General features: G+C 45.1%; 1 protein-coding gene across 1 annotated transcript in view; it reads right to left on the reverse strand.

Moving 5' to 3' along the window:
* The window catches only part of VWA3B (von Willebrand factor A domain containing 3B), a 347,179-nt gene that overhangs the window by 305,934 nt on the left and 15,875 nt on the right, over positions 1-25,370 (reverse strand). Inside the window, exons 4-5 of the mRNA XM_073589743.1 lie at positions 22,953-23,203; positions 16,644-16,800 (exon numbers count right to left, since the gene is read on the reverse strand). Coding sequence (XP_073445844.1) covers positions 16,644-16,800; positions 22,953-23,203 — 408 coding nt within the window. The remainder of the gene's footprint in view (positions 1-16,643; positions 16,801-22,952; positions 23,204-25,370) is intronic.

The raw sequence follows: 25,370 nt of genomic DNA on the forward strand, positions 1-25,370 counted from the left end.
ATAACAAGGCGTTTTCAAACACACCTCTAGGTGGATTTGTAGGTTGCTGGTCCCGCCCATCTCACCAGCTACCTGGAACGCTCTCCCTGACACTGTTACAGAAGTTCAGCAGTACCTCTGCTGGCCAACACACATGTTCAAGCTTCTATCCCAAGGCCACCCATCTTGAGATACATAATGGTCATTCAGTATCCTACCACTCATCCTCTCTCCTGGGACACCCACACAGCGCCCCTAGCGGACACAGTGGTCACTACACCACATGCGGGTAACTGAAATGTCACCCAACCCGCAGGTACAGGGGGACCTATACTTGACCCCAGGGGGGTGGCTTTGCCCACCCATGGCTACGATCGCTCTGACTGGCTGTTTCACTTTCAACAGCCAATCAGAGCAATTGTAATATTTCACCAATGAAACTTGGTGAAATATTACAATACAGCCATGGCCGATGCTGCAATATCATCGGCCATTGGCTGGAGCTAGGTGACCTCTGTGTCACCGCCCCAGATCTGATTGGAGCTAACGTCCATGTGACGCTATCCCTCCAATCAGATGTGGAGAGGCGGTGTCAGCTATGGCTGCCCTCCCTCTAGTTCCTTCCACCGCCACCGCTGACCCCGACTCCCCTGCCGATGACCCCCGCCAATGACCGCCTCGCCGATAACCCCGCCTCCACCACCACCCCCCGACTGCGATCTGCCGATCGCGATCTGCTGCCACTGCTCACTGGTATGTGTTCCCCTCTGTGTTGTCCTCCGCTCCCCCCCATCTCAGTGTCCAAGCCCTCCCTGCCCCAGTGATCTTCCCCTCCCTGCTTCGGCGATCTCCCCCTCCCTGCACCAGCGATCACCCCCTCCTTGCCCTGGTGATCACCTCCTCCCTGCCCCGGCGATTTGCCCCTCCCTGCCCCAGCAATCACCCCCTCCCTGCCCCGGCAATCACCCCCTCCCTGTCCCTGTAATCTCCCCTTCCCTGCCCGGCGATCTCCCCTTCAGGGTTAGGGTTAAGGTTAGGGTTGGGATTAGGGTTAGGGGTGTGTTGGGGTGAGCGATGTGTTAGGGTTGGAGTTAGAATTGAGGGGTTTCCACTGTTTAGGTACATTAGGATATCTCCTACTAGGAATTAATCCGCACAGCAAGAAAATGCATTCATTGTGCACATGCCTGTGTGAACTGCCGCCTAAAAGTGCGTGCAGTATAAGAAGTTCTCCATAGACCGGGGTGCCACTCCAAAGCAATAGGCACAACAACTTCACCAAAAAAGAAATACAGATGGCACTCACCGGTTAAAATCTTCTTTATTCTATTTCTTTAAAACATCGGCATAGGGAGGATGGGAGCAGGAGTGGAGATGACTCCTGCTCCCATCCTCCCTATGCCTATGTTCTAAATAGAATAAAGAAGATTTTAACCGGTGAGTGCCATCTGTATTTCTTTTTTGGTTAGGTACATTAGGGTTAAGGTTGGGATTAGGGTTAGGGGTGTGTTGGGGATAGGGTCAGGAATAGGGCTGTTAGTGTTGGAGTTAGAATTGGGGGTTTCCACTGTTTAGGTACATCAGGGAGTCTCCAAGCGGGACATGGCGCCACCATTGATTCCAGCCAATTTTCCGTTCAAAAATGCTTCTGAGCTCTGCCATGCGCCCAAACAGTGGTTTACCCCCACATATGGGGCATCACTGTACTCAGGACAAATTGCACAACAACTTTGGGGGTCTAATTTCTCTTGTTATCCTTGGGAAAATAAAAAAATTGAGGTCTAAATAATCATTTTGAGGAAAAAAAATATTTTTTTTATTTTTCACGGCTCTGCGTTATAAACGTTTGTCCAGCACTTGGGGATTGAAAGTGCTCACCACAAATCTAAATAAGTTCCTTGGGGGGTCTAGTTTCCAAAATGGGGTCACTTGTGAGGGGTTTCCACTGTTTAGGCACATCAGGGGCTCTGCAAACGTAACATGACGCCCGCAGACCTTTCCATCAAAGTCTGCATTTCAAAACATCACTACTTCCTATCCAAGCCCCAACGTGTGCCCAAACAGTGGTTCCCCCCCACATATGGGGTACCAGCGTACTCAGGACAAACTGGACAACAACTTTTGTGGTACTATTTCTCCTGTTACCCTTGTGAAAATAAAAAATTACGAGCTAAAAAGTCATTTTTGAGGAAAAAAAATATTTTTTATTTTCACGGCTCTGAGTTATAAATTTCAGTGATGCACTTGGGGGTTGAAAGTGCTCACCATACATCTAGATAAGTTCCTTGGGGGGTGTAGTTTCCAAAATGGGGTCAATTGTGGGGGAGCTCCAATGTTTAGGCACACAGAGTCTCTCGATAAGCGACATGGCGTTCGCTAACGATTGGAGCTAATTTTCCATTCAAAAAGTCAAATAGCGCTCCTTCCCTTCTGAGACCTGCCGTGAGCCCAAACAGTGGTTTATGACCACATATGAGGTATCGGTGTACTCAGGAGAAATTGACCAACAAATTTTCCAATCCAATTTATCCTACTGCCCATGTGAAAATGAAAAAATTGAGGCTAAAAGAAAATTTTTGTGAAAAAAAAGTACTTTTTCATTTTTACGGATCAATTTGTGAAGCACCTGGAGGTTCAAAATGCTCACTATGCATCTAGATAAGTTCCTTGGGGGTCTCATTTCCAAAATGCGGTCAGTTGTGGGGAGGTCCAATGTTTACGCACACAGGGGCTCTCCATACGCGACATGGTGTCCGCTAACGATTCGAGACAATTTTCCTTTCAAAAAGTCAAATGGCACTTCTTCCCTTTCGAGCCCTGCAGTGGGCCCAAACAGTGGTTTATGACCACATATGAGGTATCGGTGTACTCAGGAGAAATTGCCCAACAAATTTTATGATACATTTTATCCTGTTGCCCATGTGAAAATGAAAAAATTGAGGCTAAACGAACATTTTTGTTGGAAAAATTAAAATGTCCATTTTTTCCTTTCATCTTGCTTTAGTTCCTGTAGCACCTGAAGGGTTAATAATCTTCTTAAATGTAGTTTTGAGTAGCTTGAGGGGTGAAGTTTTTGAAATGGTGTCAATTTTGGGTATTTTCTGTCATGTAGGCCGCTCAAAGGGACTTCAAATGTGATGTGGTCACTAAAAAAATTGTTTTGTTAACTTTGCTGGAAAAATGAGAAATTGCTGATAAACTTTGAACCCTTATAACTTCCTAACAAAGAGAATTTTTTCCCGAAAATTGTGCTGATGTAAAGTAGACATGTGGTAAATGTTATTTATTAACTATTTTGTGTAACAAATCTCTCTGGTTTAACAAAATAAAAATTCAAAATTTGAAAATTGTGAAATTTTCAAAATTGTTGCCGAATTTCTGATTTTTTCACAAATAAATGCAAAAATTATCAACCTAAATTTACCACTATCATGAAGCCCAATATGTCACGAAAAACAGTCTCAGAATCGCTAGGATCCGTTGAAGCGTTCCTGAGTTATTACCGCATAAAGGGACACTGGTCAGAATTGCAAAAATGGCCAGCTTATTAAGGTCAACATAGGCTGGACCGTGAAGGGATTAATTTGTTTCTCTCTTCTGATACCTCTGCTGACCGGTACTGACCTGTTGCTCTCTCCTGACACAGTGTTTTGGATTTCCTCTTTGTACTAGGTATTCTCTGGTTACTACTTTGCTCTCTGACTATTCTGTTACCACCTAGTGGTTGTTTCGCTGTGCTACTGCTGGTCTGCTTTTGAGCTGATATTCATCTCTCTCTCATCTCTGCTGCCATCTAGAGGAGTTGGTGTACTTTGTTTAACCCTCCGTATCACAGCGTGACAATCTAGGTATCCAGACACCTCTGATATATTGCAAAGGCGACCAATAACCTAGGCAAAAAGCAGTACACTACAGAATTAAAAATCTTTGTTCTTGAGAACATAGACAATTTTTAATAACAGGTATATTGCAAAGTTTCTTGTTTTTAGAAGCACTTTGCAATTTTCAAATTTAACATGAGACAACCCCTTCAATTGCCACTGCCAAGTCCTTCCAGAGGAATTTAAATAGCCTTGTTGACATGAGCTGAATCCTATCTCCCATCGCTCAACAACCATGACACGATCACAGAGTGTGGTTGTCTTGTTATGGCAGCTAGGAACCTGCTGAAGGCCCCCTAGTCTTTGTTCTTCTATGAAGCTCAGCCATTTTCTCCGAAGTACTCTACTATTGCAATATATAATATAAGCAATCAAACTAGATGTAATAAAAATATTAAGTTAAGAAATTTTTAAAAATGTTTTTAAAAATGATCAAAATACTTGAATCGCCTTTATTTTCACATTTTAAAAATAAACAAGATAAAAAAATAAAAAAATATAAGTATATTCAGTATTGCCACTTCCGTAATAGTCTGATCTATAAAAATATAAAATGAATTAACTCATACTTAGATGTAATAGAGACAAAAAATCAAAATGCCAGAATTGCCATTTTTCACTCACCACACCTGTCTAAAAAGTCAACAAAAAGTTGAAAAAAATCTAAATGTTTCATGTACCCTAAAATGGTATCAATATAAACCACAGCCACTACATAAAATACAATTCCTCACAGAGCTCCATCAATGAAAAAAATAACAATATTAATGTTGTCATAAAATGGCAAAACCAATTTCAGAATTTTTAAAACTTTTTAAATAAAAAAAAAGCAATTTTGCAAATTTAGAAATAGCTGTAATCGTACAGCCAGGTTATGTTTACAGCACAATGAACGCTGTAAAAACAAAACCTCAAAAACAATGGCAGAATTGATTTTTTTCCACCATTTCGCAGTGACACTAGTCACTACTCACAGACAAGCTGTGAGGCAGGGTAGTCAAATGTTCTAGGGTCAGATACCAAGAGAGTGTAAGGATAAGCAGAGAGATCTTGCAGAAGGTCACATTAGTGGAGAAACACTGCTATCTGCTGACCAGGCGAAATGAGACAGAACCAATTTACTGTGTAAGGCCGGAGTCACACTGGCGAGGAATACGGGTGCGTGAGAGGCGCAAAAAGCACGCATTAGACACGGACCAATGATTCTCTATGGGGTCCCTCGCACCAGCCGTATATTTCTCCTCCGTATCCTCCGCTCCGTGCCACTCGCAGCATGCTGCGATTGTCAGCGTACTACGCCCATAGTACGCCAATGCAAGTCTATGGGTGCGCAAAAAATACGGATTATACACGGAGCACACATGTGACCTGCGAGAAATACGCACCCGGTGTCTTTTAGCAAAGCCGGCAATTCAGTGCGCTATACAGTAAACTCACACTGACAGTTTTAATAAAGAAATGAAAGAATAGATATAGACACATAGAATATATATATATATATAAATATATATATATATATATATATATATATATGCATTCTATGTGTCTATATCTATTCTTTCATTTCTTTATTAAAACTGTCATAGGGCTCCATTATATGTCCATTTTGCAAGCCTGCGAGAAAATCTCACCATACAGATGCCATACGGATTACATACGGATGCTGACATGCGCAAAATACGCGACCACACCTTGATTACGGATGACATACGGAGCACTGTTTAGGGGTCTGTCATCCGTATTACGCATGTAAAATACTGACTGTATTTTGCGCAGGTTAGTGTGACTCCAGCCTAAGGGTATGTGCACACGTAGTGAAATCTGCTGCGTTTCCACAGCGGTTTTGGCTCTGCGGAAACGCAGCAGATTCTGCTGCTTTGTACAGTACCTTTATTTTCAATGGAAAAAAAAACGCAGTGCACACGCTGTGGATTTTTCCGCGCGGTTTTGCTGCAAACCACAGCATGTCAATTGTTTGGTGCAGAAACGCTGCAGTTTTACACCTCCTCCATTATGAGGTGTAAAACTGCAGGGCAAAACCGCAGATAAACCGCAGGACTTTTGTCCTGCGGATTTAATACCTGCGGTTTTCTCTCCAAAATCCGCACACCCAAAAAACTACGTGTGCACATAGCCTAAGATTTCCAAGGGGAGCTACTTCGGGTGATGGAACTGATCAGGTGACCGGCAGCCCAGAGTTCCTGTATATAAAAGGCCTGTGCGCAAAACGGCAGGCAGACTTGGCGCCAGGGAAGAAAGCAGAGCAGACACACTCCAGGGATGTCCCCAAGGCCAGCATGAAATGCCTCAACGGGAAGTCTATGCCACCAAGGTGTTGGTCACAGCCTGGCACGGCCCAGATTCCATTCAGGAGGACCTAAGTACACCTCTGCACTAGATTGGATGACTGAGATGTCTATCAAAATAATGACAGTTCAGCATGCCTCTGCACTATATTGGACTGGTCTGTCAATCACTGTCCAATACTCACTGAGCAAAGGAATCGTGACCATACCCCCCTCTTACAAGGGGGCCACCTGGCCCCAGGTTTCAAAGGAAACCTAAGATGGAAGGCCCTGACCAAATCAATGGCCTTCACAGAACAAACCAGACACCTTGATCTCTCCTCGGGTCCGTATACCCTTCAATGAACAAGATATTGGGGGGACTTTCAGACACTTGGAAAGTGCTCTAAACCTCCATCGACAGAAACTGGAGGAGGCGGGGACGAGACAGACAACAGTGAAGGGACAAACTCTTTTAACAGGAATATGTGGAACACATTAGGGATATGTAGAGACTGAGTAAGTTCTAATCTGAAGGCAGCGGGATTAACTAGCTCCAGAAACTCATACGGGTCAATAAGTTTAGGACCCAACTTCGCTGATGGTACTTTCAGCTTAATATTTTTGCTGGGTCATCTGATGTGGGCAGTGACCACTCCCACCATCCTTTTAAAGGGTCACCTGATGCATCAGCTGACTGTCGGTGATAGAGCAATCTTCAGTGACCAAGCCTGAGTGAGGAGCTCTCTGGGTGCAGTGGTGCTTCTGTTGGGTTCATTAACCTGGTGCCTTTACTCTGCTGTGAGGTGCTTTGCAGCAGAGAAAGCTAAGTGTTTATTTCCTCATCTCTTTCGCGTTTTTCACTATCCCCTGTGTGGTAATATCTGCAGTGGTGATTCTAGCACTCCTCACCGGCCAGTGCACTAGCCTGAGCAGAGATAGGTGACAGTTAGGGACGAGGTATCCTGACAGCGGCGGGGAAGGACCCACTTACAGCGTTAGGGGAATGCAGGGACAGGCTCAGGCTTGAGCTCAGGGGTGTCTCTTCCTTCATTTCCCTAATGGTAGGGCCTTCCTCCCCCCTTTTCCATCCTGTTGTTGGTGTGTTGTGCCATCTGCTCACCGCCCCCCCGTAGGGGATGCTTTATATACCATGACATTCTGTATGACCGCCTGTACTTCACGACACCCAGAACTCATCCTAGAAAAAACATTAAAAAAGGCAAGCTTTCGGTGGACTGATTCACTGACAGTTAAAGGTAAACTCAGCAAGAGGTAAAAATGAGAACCAGACCTCCTGGTGAACCACGACAAAACATCTTAAAATTTATTCCAACAATTGATTTGTCCCCTCTGTTTGGCAAGCAAAGGAGAAAGATAAATCAATCCCGAATTTCTTATAAAACAGTCCCCAGAATTTGGAAACAAATTACACCCCCCTATCTGATACAATCCAAAGGAATACCAAGCAATCTCACCACATGATTGATAAACAACCTGGAAAGTGTTTCAGCGTTAGGAAACCCTGATGAAAAACAAAGTGAGCTTGTTTACTGAATTCGCCAACTACCACCCAACTAACAGTTTCCCACTAGACAAAGGCAAATCAGTAATTGAAATCAGGGTCTTTCTGGAATTGAAAAAACAAGAGAATAAAGGGTAAGTAACGAGTGCTTTTATATCTAAATATATCACAATTTTATTAATACATAGTCAAATACAAAAGTCACATTACAAATATATCAAAAAAGGTGCCAGACAGTAGCTCTGTGTTAGGAGTCAGATTTCGGCCATTGCCAGTCAGGAATCTAGACTCTCACATGCTGCAGTCTCCTGCTCTGTGTTTAATGCAAAGGAGATTGCAGAGGAGATTGCTTTACAGCAACTCTCTCCGGAGGCTAAGTCCTTCATCCCTTCTTCTGAGCATGCTCATGGGATAAGCTCCCATTGGAGTTCAGGAGTCAGGTGCTCAGGTCCTGCTCCTGATTCCATTGGTTCAGCCCAGGGCTCTGGGGACTTCCGGAAGGTCCCGTTCACTATAAAAAGTGTGCATGGCTGTTCCGCCATGCGCTAGTATTTTTCATACTTGCTGCTGTATGTTTGCTGATGGATGCTTGGACTGGTGACTGACTTATTAAGAAACCCCTTCCCTCTGATAATAAGATCGTGTGAGTGTTTGGGTTCAGCCAGTAGCAGCGCTAGCGCCAGCGCGCCTATGCTCCATCTACCTCAGCAGCTAGCGTCCTGCATCACGCTTGCAATATAGCTGTGCCATCTCTGCGGCACAGTTTACGCCGCGCTGCGTTTGCAGTCCTGCCCAGTGTTCGCAGTTACGACGCCACGCACACGTCCAGTTAGGTAGGTCCTTTCGGATGTAGTGACGTGTTTTTTATAACTACTCCGGTGACCGGTTACCGCATGTGTGCCGCTGAGTACCTGTGCTGTTAACAGGCTCAGCGTTTTCAGTTCCATTGTCTGCCATTGCAGCTCTGTGTCCATAACAGAGACTGCTAATTTGCACCTGGGTGATATCCAACCCTGTGCACATTACCGCCATAGTGCTCTGCATCTACTAGCTGCGGTTTTTCCATCCACCGCACGGTGGACCCCGAGTGGCGAAGGCACTTTATTTATATTTTTTATTTAGTGTCTTCCCCCACTCCTAACACTATGGGAATAAGGGTAAGCCCTCCATGATAGAAGCATTAGAGAAAATTTCCAATGCAAAAAGTCAACTGGTTAAAATAGTGTATCCACTAATGATAAAATCATATAAGTAAGGATAAAGTCAATCAGGCTTACCGAGAAGATAACAGAGGAGGAGGATAACCCCTATGGAGACCCCGACGTACTGTGAGAATCATGTGGGAATAGTGGATGAGGGCAGGTATATCTCGCCCAGATTCCTTTCCTATGTGGCCTAGTCTGGTCAGTATCGCACCTGCTTGCTAATGAATAATGGGAGGTGGATATAAAAGGATACCAGGTGGTTGTGTGAGTGTCTCAGACTGGGAACACAGAGAGCCTGTCTGTGTGAGAGACACACGTGAGTGGAAGCAGTGCCCACTGCAACTGTGGTTTGGCTGGACGGGAGAAGCCCGCCAGTTGGTAGTTAGGTTGTCCATTGTTTAGTTAGTGCCGGACAGGCAAGGATTTGTTTTATGTTTTATTTCCTTTTGCATTGCTTTCACCGTTAATAAACCTGACCCAGGGTCAGTTACACCCGAATCACAGCTCTGCGCCTGAGTTTCATGCTGAATGCACGTGACCTTTGACCCCAGCAAAGGCGATCCCGGAGTGTTTTATCACATTGTGGTGGAGAATGCGGGCATCACGTTGCAAACATGAGCATGGAGGACGTGGTGAAAGCGCTGGTACAGTCCACCGCCGTCCAGCAAGAAGCTAATCGGGTGATGATGGCCCAGCTGAAGGAGTTGGTGGATATGACAGTTGCCGATCGTTCGCTTCTCCAGCAGGTGGCGCAGCGCTTGGCAAGCTTACCTGAGCTTAACCTGGAAGCCGAGTCGAGAGTGATTCACGTGAGTCGGTACTGGCAGAAAATGACGACCGAAGATGACGTCGAGGCATACCTGACCACGTTTGAACGGACGGCCGTGCGAGAAAAATGGCCGAAGGCACGATGGGCCAGCCTGATTGCCCCGTTTCTTTCCGGTGAGGCCCAAAAGGCTTATTATGACTTCGAGCCTGAAGCCGCGCAGGACTTTGACAAATTGAAAGCCGAGATCTTGGCCCGGCTGGGAGTGACGACCGCTGTCCGTGCACAGAGAGTGCATCAATGGACTTATCAGCCGGATAAACCACCGCGGTCACAGATGTTCGACCTGATCCACGTGACGAAGAAGTGGCTACAACCCGAGGTGCTGACAGCGCCAGAGATAATCCAGAGAGTCGTCATGGACAAGTACCTGAGAGCTCTACTGCCAGCCCTGAGGAAGTGGGTAAGCCATGGAAATCCTACGACGGCAGATCAACTGGTGGATCTGGTTGAACGTTACTCCGTGGCGGAAAGACTACGAGACGATGCTACCCCACCTCGTTCTTCATCATCTCCACGTGGAACCGGTAAGACTGTTCCAGGGAGTAGGGGAGATGGAAAAATCCCTAAGACAGTGGGGGAGGAAAACGGGACTGCCCGCACTGTGAGGCCGAGAGTAACAAACTATGGTCTAAGCAAGGGGCCCGTTAGGTGTTTCCGCTGCCAAGAGATGGGACATATTGCTGCGAACTGTCCGGTCACTACTGAACCCATGCAGTGCGACGTCACAGACTCTAAAAACGGCATGTCTATGGTTGCACGGGTAGTGAGTGTGAATGCCGGTCAAAAGGATGTGGAAAAACACTTGTGTGATTTAACTGTTGATGGCAAAAATGTGGTGGCATTGTTAGACTCGGGAAGTGTGGTGACTCTGGTGAAGGCCAGTCTGGTGTCAGCCCTGACTGGACCATCAGACAAATTTTCTGTAACGTGTGTGCATGGAGACACCTGTTCGTACCTCACCACGGTCATATGCATTACAACTTCCTATGGGTCTGTGCAACATAAAGTGGGACTCGCCCGGCGTTATTGCATGATGTTATCCTGGGCCGGGATTTTCCCCACTTCTGGCAATTGTGGGAGAATCAGTTGATGCCCTCGGGTAATAGTGTACATGATTCTTCTCCCAGGGCGCGTGTGGGTCCCGAACCCCGGGAAGAGGTCTCCCCGGAAGACTCGGGGGAAGAGTCTGCGGGAAATTACCTGCAGTTCCCGTTTTCAGTCATGGCGGGTGATACGGAGGAGACCGGGGAAGAGGAGGAGGCCGACAGCCGTCCACCTCCCCGTTTGCCGGATTTAGAAGTTCAGAAAGATGACTTCCAAAGCGAGCAAATAAAGGATCCTACCCTTTCTCAGGCTAGGACAAATGTAAAAGTGATAAATGGGGTACCCGTAGAACCTGGCTCTAGGCTGGCATATCCTTACATGGTTCTGGAGAATTATTTACTCTATCAGATAGAGAAAAAGGGGGAAGATACGGTGCAACTATTAGTCGTGCCAAAACCCTACCGGCGGCAGGTGCTGGACCTGGCCCACGGACATGTGATGGGAGGTCACCTGGGAGTCCAGAAAACCACCGAAAGGATATTACACTGTTTTGTTTGGCCAGGCATGCATCACGATATTCGTGTATATTGTGAGTCTTGTCCTGACTGCCAAGCCTCTGCACCTAAGCCCCGGTTCTGTAGCCCTTTGGTACCCCTACCTATTATTGAAGTCCCGTTTGAGAGGATTGGGATGGATTTAGTTGGGCCCCTTCCACGGTCTGCACGTGGATACCAACATATCCTGGTCATCTTGGATTATGCCACTCGTTACCCGGAGGCCATCCCTTTGCGTGACACGGCCACCAAGACGATTGCCAAGGAACTGGTGCACGTGTTTAGTCGGGTCGGTATACCAAAACAGATACTCACCGACCAGGGAACCCCCTTTATGTCCAGGATAATGAAGGAGCTCTGCCGATTGTTATAAATCGAACCGTTACGCACATCCGTGTATCACCCTCAAACAGACGGGTTGGATGAACGGTTCAATAAAACTCTGAAGCAGATGCTGAGAAAGGTGATAGACAAGGATGGGAAGAACTGGGACTATTTACTTCCGTATTTGCTTTTTGCCATCAGGGAAGTACCCCAGTCTTCCACGGGATTCTCGCCTTTCGAGTTGTTGTACGCCCGACGTCCTCGCGGACTGTTAGACGTTGCAAAAGAAACCTGGGAGGGTCAGGTCACTCCATTTAAAACAGTGATAGATCACGTCACACAAATGCAGGACCGTATTGCGGCTGTTATGCCTATCGTCAAAGAACACATGATACAGGCTCAAGGAGCCCAAAAAAGAATCTATGATAGGGGCGCCAAGATCCGTACGGTTGAACCCGGAGATAGGGTGTTGATCCTGGTCCCCACGGTGGACAGTAAGTTCCTGGCAAAGTGGCAGGGCCCCTTTGAGATCAAGGAAAGAGTTGGTGAAGTAAACTACAAAGTATACCAGGCAGGTAAACGGAAACCTGAACAGATTTATCATGTAAATCTGATAAAGCCCTGGAAGGATCGGTCTGCCTTGTCAGCGGAGCTGGCCCGTCCTGTCTGCTCGCATACCGTACCGGAGGTACGGGTTGCAGAGACTCTCTCGGAGCGGCAAAAGACTGAGGTCAGGCAGTTTCTACTTCACAACCAAAAGTTTTTCTCAGAAAAACCCGGGCAGACTATGCTAATGAAACATGACATCGTAACGGAACCTGGTGTCACAGTTCACGTAAAGCCCTACCGAATCCCGGAAGCGCGCCGTGAAGCCGTTTCCCGAGAAGTGAAGGCAATGTTAGAGTTAGGAGTCATTGAGGAATCGCACAGTGCGTGGTCCAGCCCGATTGTGCTAATTCCTAAACGGGACGGCACCATCCGGTTCTGCAATGACTTCAGGAAACTGAATGCGGTCTCAAAATTTGATGCCTATCCTATGCCCCGGGTCGACGAGTTAATAGATCGGTTAGGAAAAGCCCGGTATATTACGACCCTAGATCTAACAAAGGGGTATTGGCAGATCCCTCTGGCTGAGGCTGCCAGAGAAAAGACGGCATTTGCTACGCCGGAAGGTTTATTTCAGTATGTGTATATGCCGTTTGGACTGCACGGGGCACCGGCGACCTTCCAGAGACTGATGGATCGAGTCTTGAGGCCACATAGGCGGTACGCTTCGGCCTATTTGGATGACATTGTCATTTACAGCTTGGACTGGGAGACTCATCTCCAGAAAGTACAAGCTGTGATTGACGACCTGTGGGAGGCAGGTCTAACCGCGAACCCCAAGAAATGTCACATCGGGCTAGAAGAAGCCCGGTATTTGGGGTATGTAATTGGGAGGGGTGTTGTTAAACCCCAGGTTGATAAGATTCAGGCGGGTCAGGACTGGCCACAACCTGTCAACAAGAAGCAGGTGCAAGCCTTCCTGGGGATCGCCGGCTATAATCGCCGGTTCATACCCAATTTTGCAGCCATCGCTACCCCCCTGACGGATCTTACAAAAGGGAAAGACTCCGTCATGATTAAATGGAGTTTAGCGGCTGAAGAAGCCTTCCATAGCCTAAAACGGGCACTTTGCTCTCAGCCCGTACTGGTGACTCCGGACTTCCGCAGCGAGTTTGTGGTACAAACGGATGCCTCTGATACTGGTATCGGGGCCGTACTCTCACAAGAGAGGGACGGAGTGGAACACCCAGTCCTCTATCTCAGCAGGAAGCTGAATAAACACGAGCAAAGGTATGCAGCCGTAGAAAAAGAGTGCCTCGCCATTAAGTGGGCTCTAGAGGCCCTCAAATATTACCTGGTGGGCCGAAAGTTCAGGCTGATCACTGACCATGCCCCTCTCAAGTGGATGCACTTGAACAAGGAACGGAATAGCCGGGTGACCCGGTGGTTCCTTGCCCTGCAGGCCTACACTTTTAGGGTGGAGCACCGCCCAGGGGTACAGATGGGAAATGCAGATGCCCTGTCCCGAGTGCACTGTTTGGCGGGTGTCATTGCTCGACCGGAGTGGTCTGAGCAGAGGGGGGGATATGTGAGAATCATGTGGGAATAGTGGATGAGGGCAGGTATATCTCGCCCAGATTCCTTTCCTATGTTTCCTAGTCTGGTCAGTATCGCACCTGCTTGCTAATGAATAATGGGAGGTGGATATAAAAGGATACCAGGTGGTTGTGTGAGTGTCTCAGACTGGGAACACAGAGAGCCTGTCTGTGTGAGAGACACACGTGAGTGGAAGCAGTGCCCACTGCAACTGTGGTTTGGCTGGACGGGAGAAGCCCGCCAGTTGGTAGTTAGGTTGTCCATTGTTTAGTTAGTGCCGGACAGGCAAGGATTTGTTTTATGTTTTATTTCCTTTTGCATTGCTTTCACCGTTAATAAACCTGACCCAGGGTCAGTTACATCCGAATCCCAGCTCTGCGCCTGAGTTTCATGCTGAATGCACGTGACCTTTGACCCCAGCAAAGGCGATCCCGGAGTGTTTTATCACAGTACGTTTCGCTGCCTCATGTGCAGCTTTCTCAAGGGGATGGTGTAAGCAAGAGGTTGAGGACCTTAAAATAGTGACGGTGCAGCGTCACATGCTGCAGTAAGCCCAATAGAAAGACAAGAGTGGCACATGCGCGCTGGCGACGGCAGGTCCTGTGACACAGTACACGGCGTCATGCCCCATAGCGCACGCGCGGGCAAAGGAATGACCGCGCACGCGCAGAGGCATATAGACGCCTGTCTGCGAGCAGGAAGAGCGTGCAGCAGCGCGCACGCGCACCGTTTATTGTGATCTGGGGTAAAACCTACAAGGGAAGGAAGGGGAGGGAAGGGAAATGGGAAAGGGAAAAAGGCAACAGAATATAAACATGAGCATAACATAATTTCATATACATACATGGATACAGCAGGCACCAGTAATAAAAATCCAACAATGTGTAAAATACATAACAAAACTAATGGTTGTAATATAACATGATGACGGATATATTCAGTTAGAACAGAATACACCTGAAGAAAGCTCAGCACCTCCCAGTCTCAAATTGGACAGCTGAGCTGTCTGTCAAAATACTAACATTCATTGCTTCCAAGACATACTGGGTGGAGGAATAGTTACATTCACTTTGGAATTTTACTAGAATTTGTTTTTTTTTACATTTTCCAGTACATTACCGTATAAAATGTCACTCAGAGCTACACACTTGTCTCTCAAAAAAGCCCCCTTATACCTAAAAAAACCTCTTATAAAAAAGGGGGGAACAAAGTAAAAACACAAAAACAATTGGGGATGTTGGGAAGGGGTTCAATGTGTGGTCACAGATTTAAATTATCGGCCTTTATGCATGTACAACTCTAAAGGCCCCTTTACATTTAGCGATGCACCAGCGATCCCAACCACGATATGACCCAGTCAGGATCACTGGTGCATCGCTAAATGGTCGCTAGTAAGCTGCCAAACAGGCAGATCTCACCAGCGACGCAGCAGCGGTCGGATGTCGCACTTACCTTTCAGACGCGGCAAGGGTGTCCGTCTTCCTCCTGCGTCCATGGCTCGCTCGTCGGCGCCAGCAGGAAGCCGACGACGAGAAATGGACCAGGCCGATCTCGCGCGATCAACGATAGCCAGCAGGGGAGCCCGTCGGAGGTAAGTATCACATGTGGCGATATCGCTAGCAATATCGCCGCTGTGTAACAAAATCGGTGACGCTTTAGCGATATTGCTAGCGATATCGCTATGTGTAAAGCCCCCTTAACACAATACGTAACAGGATGGATTTAATTCAAATAATGTGGATCATTTTTAGTCTTATGTTACAAAGCTTAGGACCATATTTGGGAATTCAAAATGATAAAGATGTTCAATTCTTTGACACTAGGACTCAATGTAACACCTGGATTCATGACTCACTACATGGATACAATTCGCACCTCCAGCAGATGGACTCCAGATAACTAAGAAAATCATTCCCACTGCCTCTCCATTTGTAAGTTGAGATTTTGGCTTGGCTTTTATCCTACGTCATGTAACAAGGCTCGTTAAAGAGTCGACATTGACTTTTAGGATTGCTACTTCCAATAAGTGGCACTAGAGTTCTAGTCCTCTTCCTCTCTGAAGAGACAATTTGCATAATTAGCATATTTCAAAGAGGAGCATTGCAGCTTTAAGTCTCCTCATCTCGACATGCTTAGCATGTCATTCTCCGCAAGGAGAAATTATACTTCTTGGATATCGGTCAGACGCCTCTCTCACAGCCAAACCAGATCTCACACTTTGCACTGACGAGGGGCAGTACCCCGAAACACAGTGTCTGCAAACTGAGATTCTGGCTTGGCTTTTATCCTAAGTCATGTAACAAGGCTCGTTAAAGGGTCGACATTGACTTTTAGGATTGCTTCTTTCAATAGGTGGCACTAGAGTTCTAGTCCTCTTCCTCTCTGAAGAGACAATTTGCATAATTTCCATTTGTAAGAAAATGCCTAATTTGATTTCCTTGGTTTATCTTTAGGAGGCATCACACCTCCCACCTCCAGAACAAATGTGCCACTGTATTATCCCTTAAATGTTGTGCCTTTTTCTTATTAATCTACCATAGTTGTAATCATGCCAGAAGAAGGAGCCACCTATACTCTGAAAGCTTGCAAACATACTATTTTCTGGTAGCCAATAAAGGTATCACTGCTAGAATACTTTTGTCATCATTGGGCAGAAAAGTATTCACATCAAAGTTTAGGGCCAGAATGAATATTCCCCTTTAAAAAAAAACCTCAAATTACATTTAGTAAAGACAGAGATATTCAAAATTACATTAACAGAGTCTCATAGTTTTTTTGTATTGTTAGTATACCTAATTCAACTACTAGTAATCACACATGCTGGTAATTATAATATATTATTAACTAAATAGTAGCAATTGACTTCTGTTATGACCTGGTTATCCAAGGCTTCTAAAACAGCTTCAGTTGCACTATCCACATTGGCCACTGGGGAGGGCTGTAGATTCCATATCCATTCCATAGCTTCTTCTAAGGAGCGCTGGGTGACAAGCATTGGCTTCTCACGCCACGTTACGGGCTGTTGTAAAACCCTACACAAAATATGTACATACGTAAACATGGTCATACAACATTCATTACAATTTTTTTTTTTTTTTTTTTAAGTTTAGTTTTCAATTTGTACAAGTTTCACACAAAATAACCTAATCGTTTTTTAGGTTAAAACAGTCATGTAGGTACCCATAATGCAATATATATGTATATATATATATATATATATATATATATATATACTAGATGGTGGCCCGATTCTAACGCATTCTAGAGTCTCTCTCTCTCCCCCCGCGCCGCCCATCTCCCGATGGAGGCATGTGTCCTCCTGATGGAGGCGTGTATCGTTCGAATGCGCTGATTGGTCGTGGCTGGCCGGGCGAGACCAATCAGCGCAGCGGAATTTCCGTTACAGACAGACAGACAGAGTTAGACAATTATATAGTAGATATATATATACAGCTCGGGCAAAAAATAAGAGACCACTTTCAAATGTTCAGTTTGTCTGATTTTTCTCTTTATAGGTATATTTTTTAGTAAAATGTAAATTGCTCTTTTAGTTTATAAACTCCTGACATGTTTCCGAATTTCTAAGCAGTAAATTTTGTATTTTTTTTCTGACAAAGAAAAATGGTCAAAATAAAAAAAAACAAAAAACAGTGCTTTCAGACCTCAAATAATGATAACAAGTTCATAATCATTTAAACACAACAATACTAATGTTTTAACTCAGGAAGAGTTCTGAAATCAATATTTTGTGGAATAACCATGATTTTTAAAAACATCTTGCATGCGTCTAGGCATGCTTGCCACTAGTCTTTCACACTGCTTCTGGCGCAAAAATGTAAGCAGTTCTTCTTTATTTGATGGCTTGTGACTATCCATCATCCTCTTGATTACATTCCAGATTTTTTGCAATGAGGTTCAGGTCTGGAGAATGGGCTGCCCATGATAGGGTTTTGATGTGGTGGTCTCTTAATTTTTGCCAGAGCTGTACATATTGTAACACTGTTTGCCATTTAAAAATGTTCCATGCAATTAAGCGTTGTTATTGCTCATGTCTATGGATGGGCAGACCCATGCATGTTTGGGTCTGTCGAGTTCGGCAGAGATTTATAAAAAAAAGTTTGGTTCAGGTACCAGAACGGTACCCAAAATCGAACCCGGGCCCTATTCAAATGAATGGGGGGCCTGAACATTCGGCAGTTCCCACGCTGTCATCTATGTGACAGCGCAAAAAACACAGGCTCTGATCAGCTGTAACTTTACATATTACTGCCACTGTTCTGCTACACTCACTTTATACAATGTTATTACTGATATTTTGTATCTTTTATGTATTTCATTATGTACAGTCTTTTGTTGGTCACATTCTATTGTGGGGGTCATTCGCCTACTATTTAAGCATATAATTATCTCTATACATCCATGTATTTATGCATTGTATACTTTTTCTCCTGTTTTTTGCTGTTATCTGGCATACCACATTGGTATCAATACCTGCAATGCAGGTGATATGGGATGACGGAGAAACTCTCTACTTATCTCTTGTCTGTGTCCTGGAGCGCAGCTGTGTGCACGCGCCTGTCAGTGTAGTCCGGGAGCATCGTTGGGCGTGTCTCTCAGCCCTGCGCTCCGGTCATGTGACTCGACTTGCACCCACGTGTTACGCGGGCAAGCTTTGACTCGCAGCTGGACCGCTGGTCCTAATGCGCTCCTTGATGCCCCCTTCCTTTGCCAGCCGGTGCGGTGTGCTCCACCATAGCACGACGCTCCGGGACATATGACGGGCTTATTGATTAGGCCCTGGGATGTGGTGCACGTGCACTACTTTTTATGTAAGGGGAAGTCCCTCTATTTGCTTACTGAATGGGTGTATGATGTGATGGTGACCCCCCCCAGAACATATGATTGGTTGTGTACTATAGCACTTTTTCAAATAATAAAATGGCCCACCCACTTGATATATGCACAAGCATTTTAATTTAAACTAGATGGAGGCCCAATGCTATCGCATCGGGAGGGCAGTAATGTCATGATGGGGGCAGGCTTTGCAGCATTGAGTATCTCTCCCCCCATGCGCTCACCCACCTATCTGCTCTCTCTTTCCCCATGTGCTGACTTCTCCCATCTGTGCTCTCTTCTTTGACCTGTCTACCCCATGTGCTATCCCCCTTGTCTGCTCTCTCTCCTTCCTGTGCTGTGTTCTCCCCTCATGTGCCGTCCCGTTTGAGCTGTCTTCCCCCTGTGCTCTGTCTCTCTCAACCCTGTGTCTGACCGTGTACAGAACATACCACAGCTCCTGGGCAGGGGAGGAAGCAAAAAATAATAGTGACATTACAGCAGGAGATCGCAGAGGATACATTTTGTGAGGTAAAATATTTTTTAAAAACAGTCAGTGAAATATTTTACCTCACAAAATGAATCCTCTGTGATCACCTGCTGTAATGTCAGTATTGTCTTTTGCTTCCTCCCCTGCCCAGAAGATGTGGTATGCTCTGTACACGGTCAGACACAGACAATTTTAAAAATGAACTTTTGTATGTGGGAAAATCCCTTTAATGTGACCGGCTCTGCCTGTAGACATGTCGTGCATCTGCCGACCGGATCAGCCGAATGATTCACTGCGCCAGTGCGGAATTCGCGCAGGCGCAGTGTGACGGTGTTCCACTGGAGGTACCGCGCAAGAGGCTGCGTGAGGGTGTGAGTGTGTGAGAGTGAGTGTGTAAGAGTGTATGTGAGTGTGAGTGTGAGAGTGTGAGTGTGACAATGTGAGTGAGTGTGAGAGTGTGTGAGTGTGACTGTGAGTGTGGGAGTGTGGATGTGTGAGTGTGTGAGTGTGTGTATGGTGCATACGGCGTATAGTGTGTGTGTGGTGGGACGTTGTTCCGCTGGTGGTACCGCGCAATAGGTTGGTACCAGCAGCAGTTTCCATACTGAGACACCCATCACTTGTGTGTCCCAATATGGTGGTCGATGAACTTCCTCCGTTTGGAATTCTGGGATACAGTGACATCTGGACAGAACAGGAAATGAAAACATTACAAGGCAATTATATAAATAGATAGGGGTTGGTCTTTGTATCCATGAGACATGGGGAGAGGTGAGGTGTTCAGCGATCTCATAGGTATATGATTGGTTGTATATATACATCGCTCCCCAAACACTATGACCACCATCTACTCTATTGATTTAAATATCAAGTTCCGGATCTGCTAGCATACGCTGAGCCATATAGAAGTGCTGTTAGTAAATTTCTCTTTGTAACTTGAATCATGATTGGTCCGTTGTAAACTATATAACCTTGCTCTTGTTGGTGTGATGCCACCCCCAGAAGAAATCAATAGCCGAAACATGCGTAGGTGTAGGCACCGTCACCCACCAGAGGTAACTTTTGTACCATCTTGATTTACGCTTGTAGTTCTTCACACTTCTTTAAGGGAATGTTTTTCCACTAGGATTTCTTATCATTTTTTTCTTGTATGCACTAACTTGTGAAGCGTGTTATCTCATCAATCTTTATGTACAACCTCTTCATAACATGTGGTGGGTTGTTGGTGCCAATTTTTTGGTTTCCCACTTTTTAATAACCTTATCTGTCTTTTTGTTTTTTTGTTAATAAAATTCTGTACTTTTTATTATGATTGGTTCTTGCGTACATTTTTCCTTTCTCTGATTTTACTATATTGTACTGAACCTTATACATGTCTATTTAGTTTGGCACTTTATTATTATTATTATTGTCACATCATATTTGGTTTATTTTGATTTGATGCCTTAAATATTTACCCAACCTCTTCTAAATTCAATATTACTGCCAGTCACAGCACTTCAGTTCCCACGCTGTCACACAGATGATAGTGTATGAACCAGCAGCTGATATCAGCTGTGAAAGGGTTACCGGTGGTCAGGTGTCAGCTGATGCGTACTACTCTTGTCAGCACACGTCTGGTCTCGCTGACAGCAGTGAGAGCAGGTATTGCTGATGAGAGTATTCACCATCCGATGCTTGTCTATAGTAATAAATATGTTAATGAGATAATTAATACAGTGGGTGTGTATTTTACTGTACCTGCATTTAGCTAATAAATAAAAGAAAAAAATGGCATGGCGTCCCCGTTAATTTTACTAACCAGCTGAAGGAAATCGGACAGCTTGGGACTGGTGTTAGTATTCTAGAAATGGGTCAATATCCATAAATGTTCCCAGTCTATTACTATCAGCGTACAGCTGCCTGCTTACCCTTTACTGGTTATTAAAATTGTGAGACCCCCTCAAAAAAATGATGTGGGGTCTCCCCTATATTCAATAAGAAGCAAAGGCTAAACAGACATCTGTGGGCTGATATTAATAAGCTTTGAAAAAGCCATGGATATTGGCCCCCTCACAGACTAAAAACTGCAGCTCTCAGCTACCCGAGGAATGGCGCATCCATTAGAAGCACCAATTCTGATGCTTAGCCTTGGCTTTTCCCACTTGCCCTGGTTCATTGGCAAGTGGGATAATAGTTTTTGGGTTGATGTGAGCTGTTTTATGTCTGCTGATATCAAGCCCTGGGGTTAGTAATGGAGAGGCATCTATCAGACACCCCATTACTAACTCTGTCATCAAAAGTAAGAAAGACACACTCAGAAAAAGTTCTTTATTTGAACACAACACTCCTCGACCCTCTTTTACCCATTTATTATTGTAAAAATAAAAATCAAAGTTATACTCACCTGTCCACCGATAATCCATAATGCTGATGTCCTAAGATGATCCCCAACCCTGTTACATCTGATTGCATTGCTGAGCGGTGACAAATGTTACCGCTCAACCAGCAACCAACTCATACTAAGCTGAGCATGAGAACAAGCCTGCGTATGACCGGTTATGGCATCATTAAGGTACTACCGGTCACACGCAGCCGCATTCTCACGCTCAGCATTGTGTCATCTGATTGCCGGGCTGAGTGGTAACATTACTGATGTCACTGCTCAGCAATGTAACCAAATGAAGTAGAGTTGGGGATCATCATAGGACACCAGCATTATGGATTAATGGAAGACAGGTGAGTGTAACTTTGATTTTTTTTATTTTTACATAAATAAATAGGTAAAAGAGGGTTGGGGAGTGTTTTGTTCAAAAAAGGACTTTGATCTGTGTGTGTCTTTATTACTTTTTTACTTACTGGATAAGTAAAGGGGGTGTCTGATAGACTCTTCTCCATTACTAACCCCTAGGCTTGATGCCAGCTGACATCAACCCCAAAATGTTACCCCACTTGCCAATGCACCAGAGCAATTGGGAAGAGCTGAGCAAAGTGCTAAAATTGGCTCATCCAATGGATGTTACTTTTCAGGGACGACTGCAGGATGCTATTTTTAGGCTGGGGACGACCAATATCCATGACCCCTTCCCAGTTTGAGAATACCAGCCCCCGGTTGTCTGCTTTAGCTTGGCTGGTTATCAAAAATGGGGGGACCCCATATCGGTTTTTCAAATTATTTATTAAAATAATTTCAAAAAACGGTGTGGGGACGCTTTTATTTTTAATAACCAGGCAAGATAAAGCTAACAGCTGAGGGCTGCAGCCTGAAGCTGTCAGATTTCCTGCACTTGTTATTAAGAAAACTGGGGACCGAAAAGTCTTTTTTAATTTATTTATTTAGTTTTTAACACGATTCACTTGCCAATCACAGCCATGACAATACTTGACATGGCTGTGATGGGGTCAGATATGCCCACACAGGAAAAGCTTGTTGATTGGCTGTGCTGCAACCTTTCAACAATATTTGTTCGGGCTGCTAATCCCAAACAGTCAAGCCAGGGTCACACTTGCAACTGCAGCGCGAGTCTCTCGCATCAAGACCCGGCACTGCTGCCAGTACTCAGGACCGGAGCGCTCAGCTGCATAGAAAAACATGCAGCCGCACACTCCGGTCCCAAGTGCCTGCGGCAGTGTCGGGTATTGAGGCGAGAGACTCGCGCGAGTTTCTTGCACTGCAGTTGCAAGTGTGACCCCAGCCTAACACAGACTTCCAGGAGAAGTCCATGTTCAGGATTCGTGCATGAACACCAATTTTACTGCTCAAGTTCGCCCATCACTACTCATATCTTAAAACCAAGAGAAAGATGACAAACTGAGCAGTAAAAGAAGCACAGAAACCAGAACTTCACGCTATAATAATACTTAAAATAATGACTTACTTACCAGATGAGATTGAACTTGGAAATGTGTCTAATTTGCTCTTTGATGACAAGGCATATGGCTTCTTGGCACAGGTTATGTTGTACTTTAGAAGGAGCACCCAGGTCAAGAATAATGACTGCAGATTGCTCCTGGACCACTCCAAACACAGACTGACTGGAGCTGTTCAGCCAGTCTAGTCTTCGGTTGTAAAGTTCAGTGACATCTATAAGAGATTTGATTTTCTGTAAAATTTCTTCTTTTTTGGCTGTCAACTATAAAGGAACATATGAATTACATAGTTACTGACACACAGGGGTGGATTTATTAGTATTTCTGTGTCATGAAACTCAGTAAAATTTCAAGATAATGCAAATTTTATGGACACTGCAATCTAAAAAAGGTAATGCAATATAACATTCTGAGCAATTTCCAAATGTCTTATTATATTATATGGGTGGATAAAAATTGTGAAGTGCTTGTAAAAACAAGCAATGTTACAATTTACTTAATATTACTAATCCACTCAAGAACTGTTTGCTGCCTATGATCAGGGTTGCCAAATTGACTTTTTATTTCTTCTGGAAAGCTTATCAAAAAATCACAGACAGATAACCTTTTTTATGGACACATTGGAAAAACATAATAAATCATTAAAATTATAAGTTAAACATGTCCACAGTCCATAATTCTGATATGAAGACATCAGCTACGTTCATTGTAAAATGTAAAATAATGATAATTGCAGTCAATATAATATTTGTATAATTTTCTCCAGGTTCAAAAAAATCATGGAAGCCTTACTTTTTTTTACGGACAGTGCTGGATTTTCTGGATGGTTGGCAACCCTGCCTAGGATACTGGCCACCACTGCAATCTATCAGAGATAACTGGTCTCCTAGACCAGGAGCAAGCACACCGCTTAGGCTACTTTCAGACTTCAGTTTTTTAAATCCGGTGGGCTGCGGTGAAAAGTTGTCAAACCTGATCCGGTAGAAGCCGCAGCCCGCCGGATCATCTGTTGAGGCCGGAGTCGGTGCAGGAAAGGGAGAGGGCGAGAGAGTCTTCGGGCATGCTCAGTGGAAAAAAGCGGTCCGGCGCTGTCAAAAAAACGTTGCAGGGAACGTTTTTTGCAGACGCCGGACAGGCATTTTTTGTCGAATCCGGCAAAAGCCAGACACGCCGCATGGCCATCAGGCGCAATGCGGCGATAACGCAAGTCTATGGGGAAAAAGCCGGATCCGGTGGCAACCGGCGCCGGATCCAGCTTTTACATTTTTCGCCGCATCGCGCCTGATGCTTAAAAACTGAAGTCTGAAAGTAGCCTAAGTAGCTCTTTTCTAACAGAGCCTGTAGGCACCTCTTTGAAGCTGGACAGGTCGTTGGAGATCGCTGTTAGCGAATGTGCATAATATATTATTTTTTTCCAACCGGGTAAAACCAACAAAGATTTCAAGCAAAAACCATTTCAAGAAACGCTGACATGTTTTTTTTTTTCCTGGAGGATCTTTTTTAAGCGTTTCTTTAAGCGCTGACGTCACTGATGCTGCGCAGACATATAGCCTGACCAGCTATGAACTCGGCAGCGTTGGAAAAATGGTCTGAAACTTTCTCACGCTGCAGAGTTCACCTACGGTCAGGCGGAGAGGCTGCGCAGGCAGCTTCTCATTCATTCCACAGTGGTTTACAGCTGGGGCGATAGCATAAGCACCGCTCCTGGTTGTAAACTATTTTACCCCGAGATTTGGATTTACGCCGCAGGACTGACTGTACGCCGGACAGGCATGGTATACTGTTGGGTTTTTTTAACAGGAGATCGATGGCTTCGTGTGGATTAAGAGAAGAATAAAGATATCAAAACTGTGTTGTCTGTCATTTCATTAAAATACTTTATTCTGCGTGTGTGTGTTTATTTAACCCTTTACAAAATTCAGGATTAGTAATGGAGAGGTGTCTTATTGACACCTCTCCATTACTAACCAGGCTTAATGTCACCTTGCAATACAAAGGTGACATTAAAACCTTATTACCCCATATGCCACCGCTACAGTGGGAAGAGAGAGGCTAAGTGCCGGAATTGGCGCACCTTACAGATGCTCCTTTTCTGGGGCGGCTGGGTGCTGGTATTATTAGCCAGGGGGGTCAATATTCATGGCCCTTCCTAGGCTATTAATATCAGCCCACAGCTGTCTGCATAGCCTTTCTGGCTATTAATCATAAGGGGACCCCACATGATTTTTTTTGGGGGGTACCCCTTTTTTAAGAACCAGTAAAGGCTAAATATACAGTTGCAGGCTGATATTCCTAGCCTGGGAAGATCCAGGCGTATTAACCCCTTCCCACAATAGAAATATCGGCCCTCGGCCGTCGCCTTTCCCTGTCTGTTGAAGAAAATCGCGCGGGAGCCCATATAATTTTTTTCACTTGGACTAGGGATCTTGT

The sequence above is a fragment of the Dendrobates tinctorius genome, unplaced genomic scaffold (genome assembly GCF_039654945.1).
Source record: "Dendrobates tinctorius isolate UK_male_01 unplaced genomic scaffold, ASM3965494v1 ptg000112l, whole genome shotgun sequence".
NCBI classification, from domain to species: domain Eukaryota; kingdom Metazoa; phylum Chordata; class Amphibia; order Anura; family Dendrobatidae; genus Dendrobates; species Dendrobates tinctorius.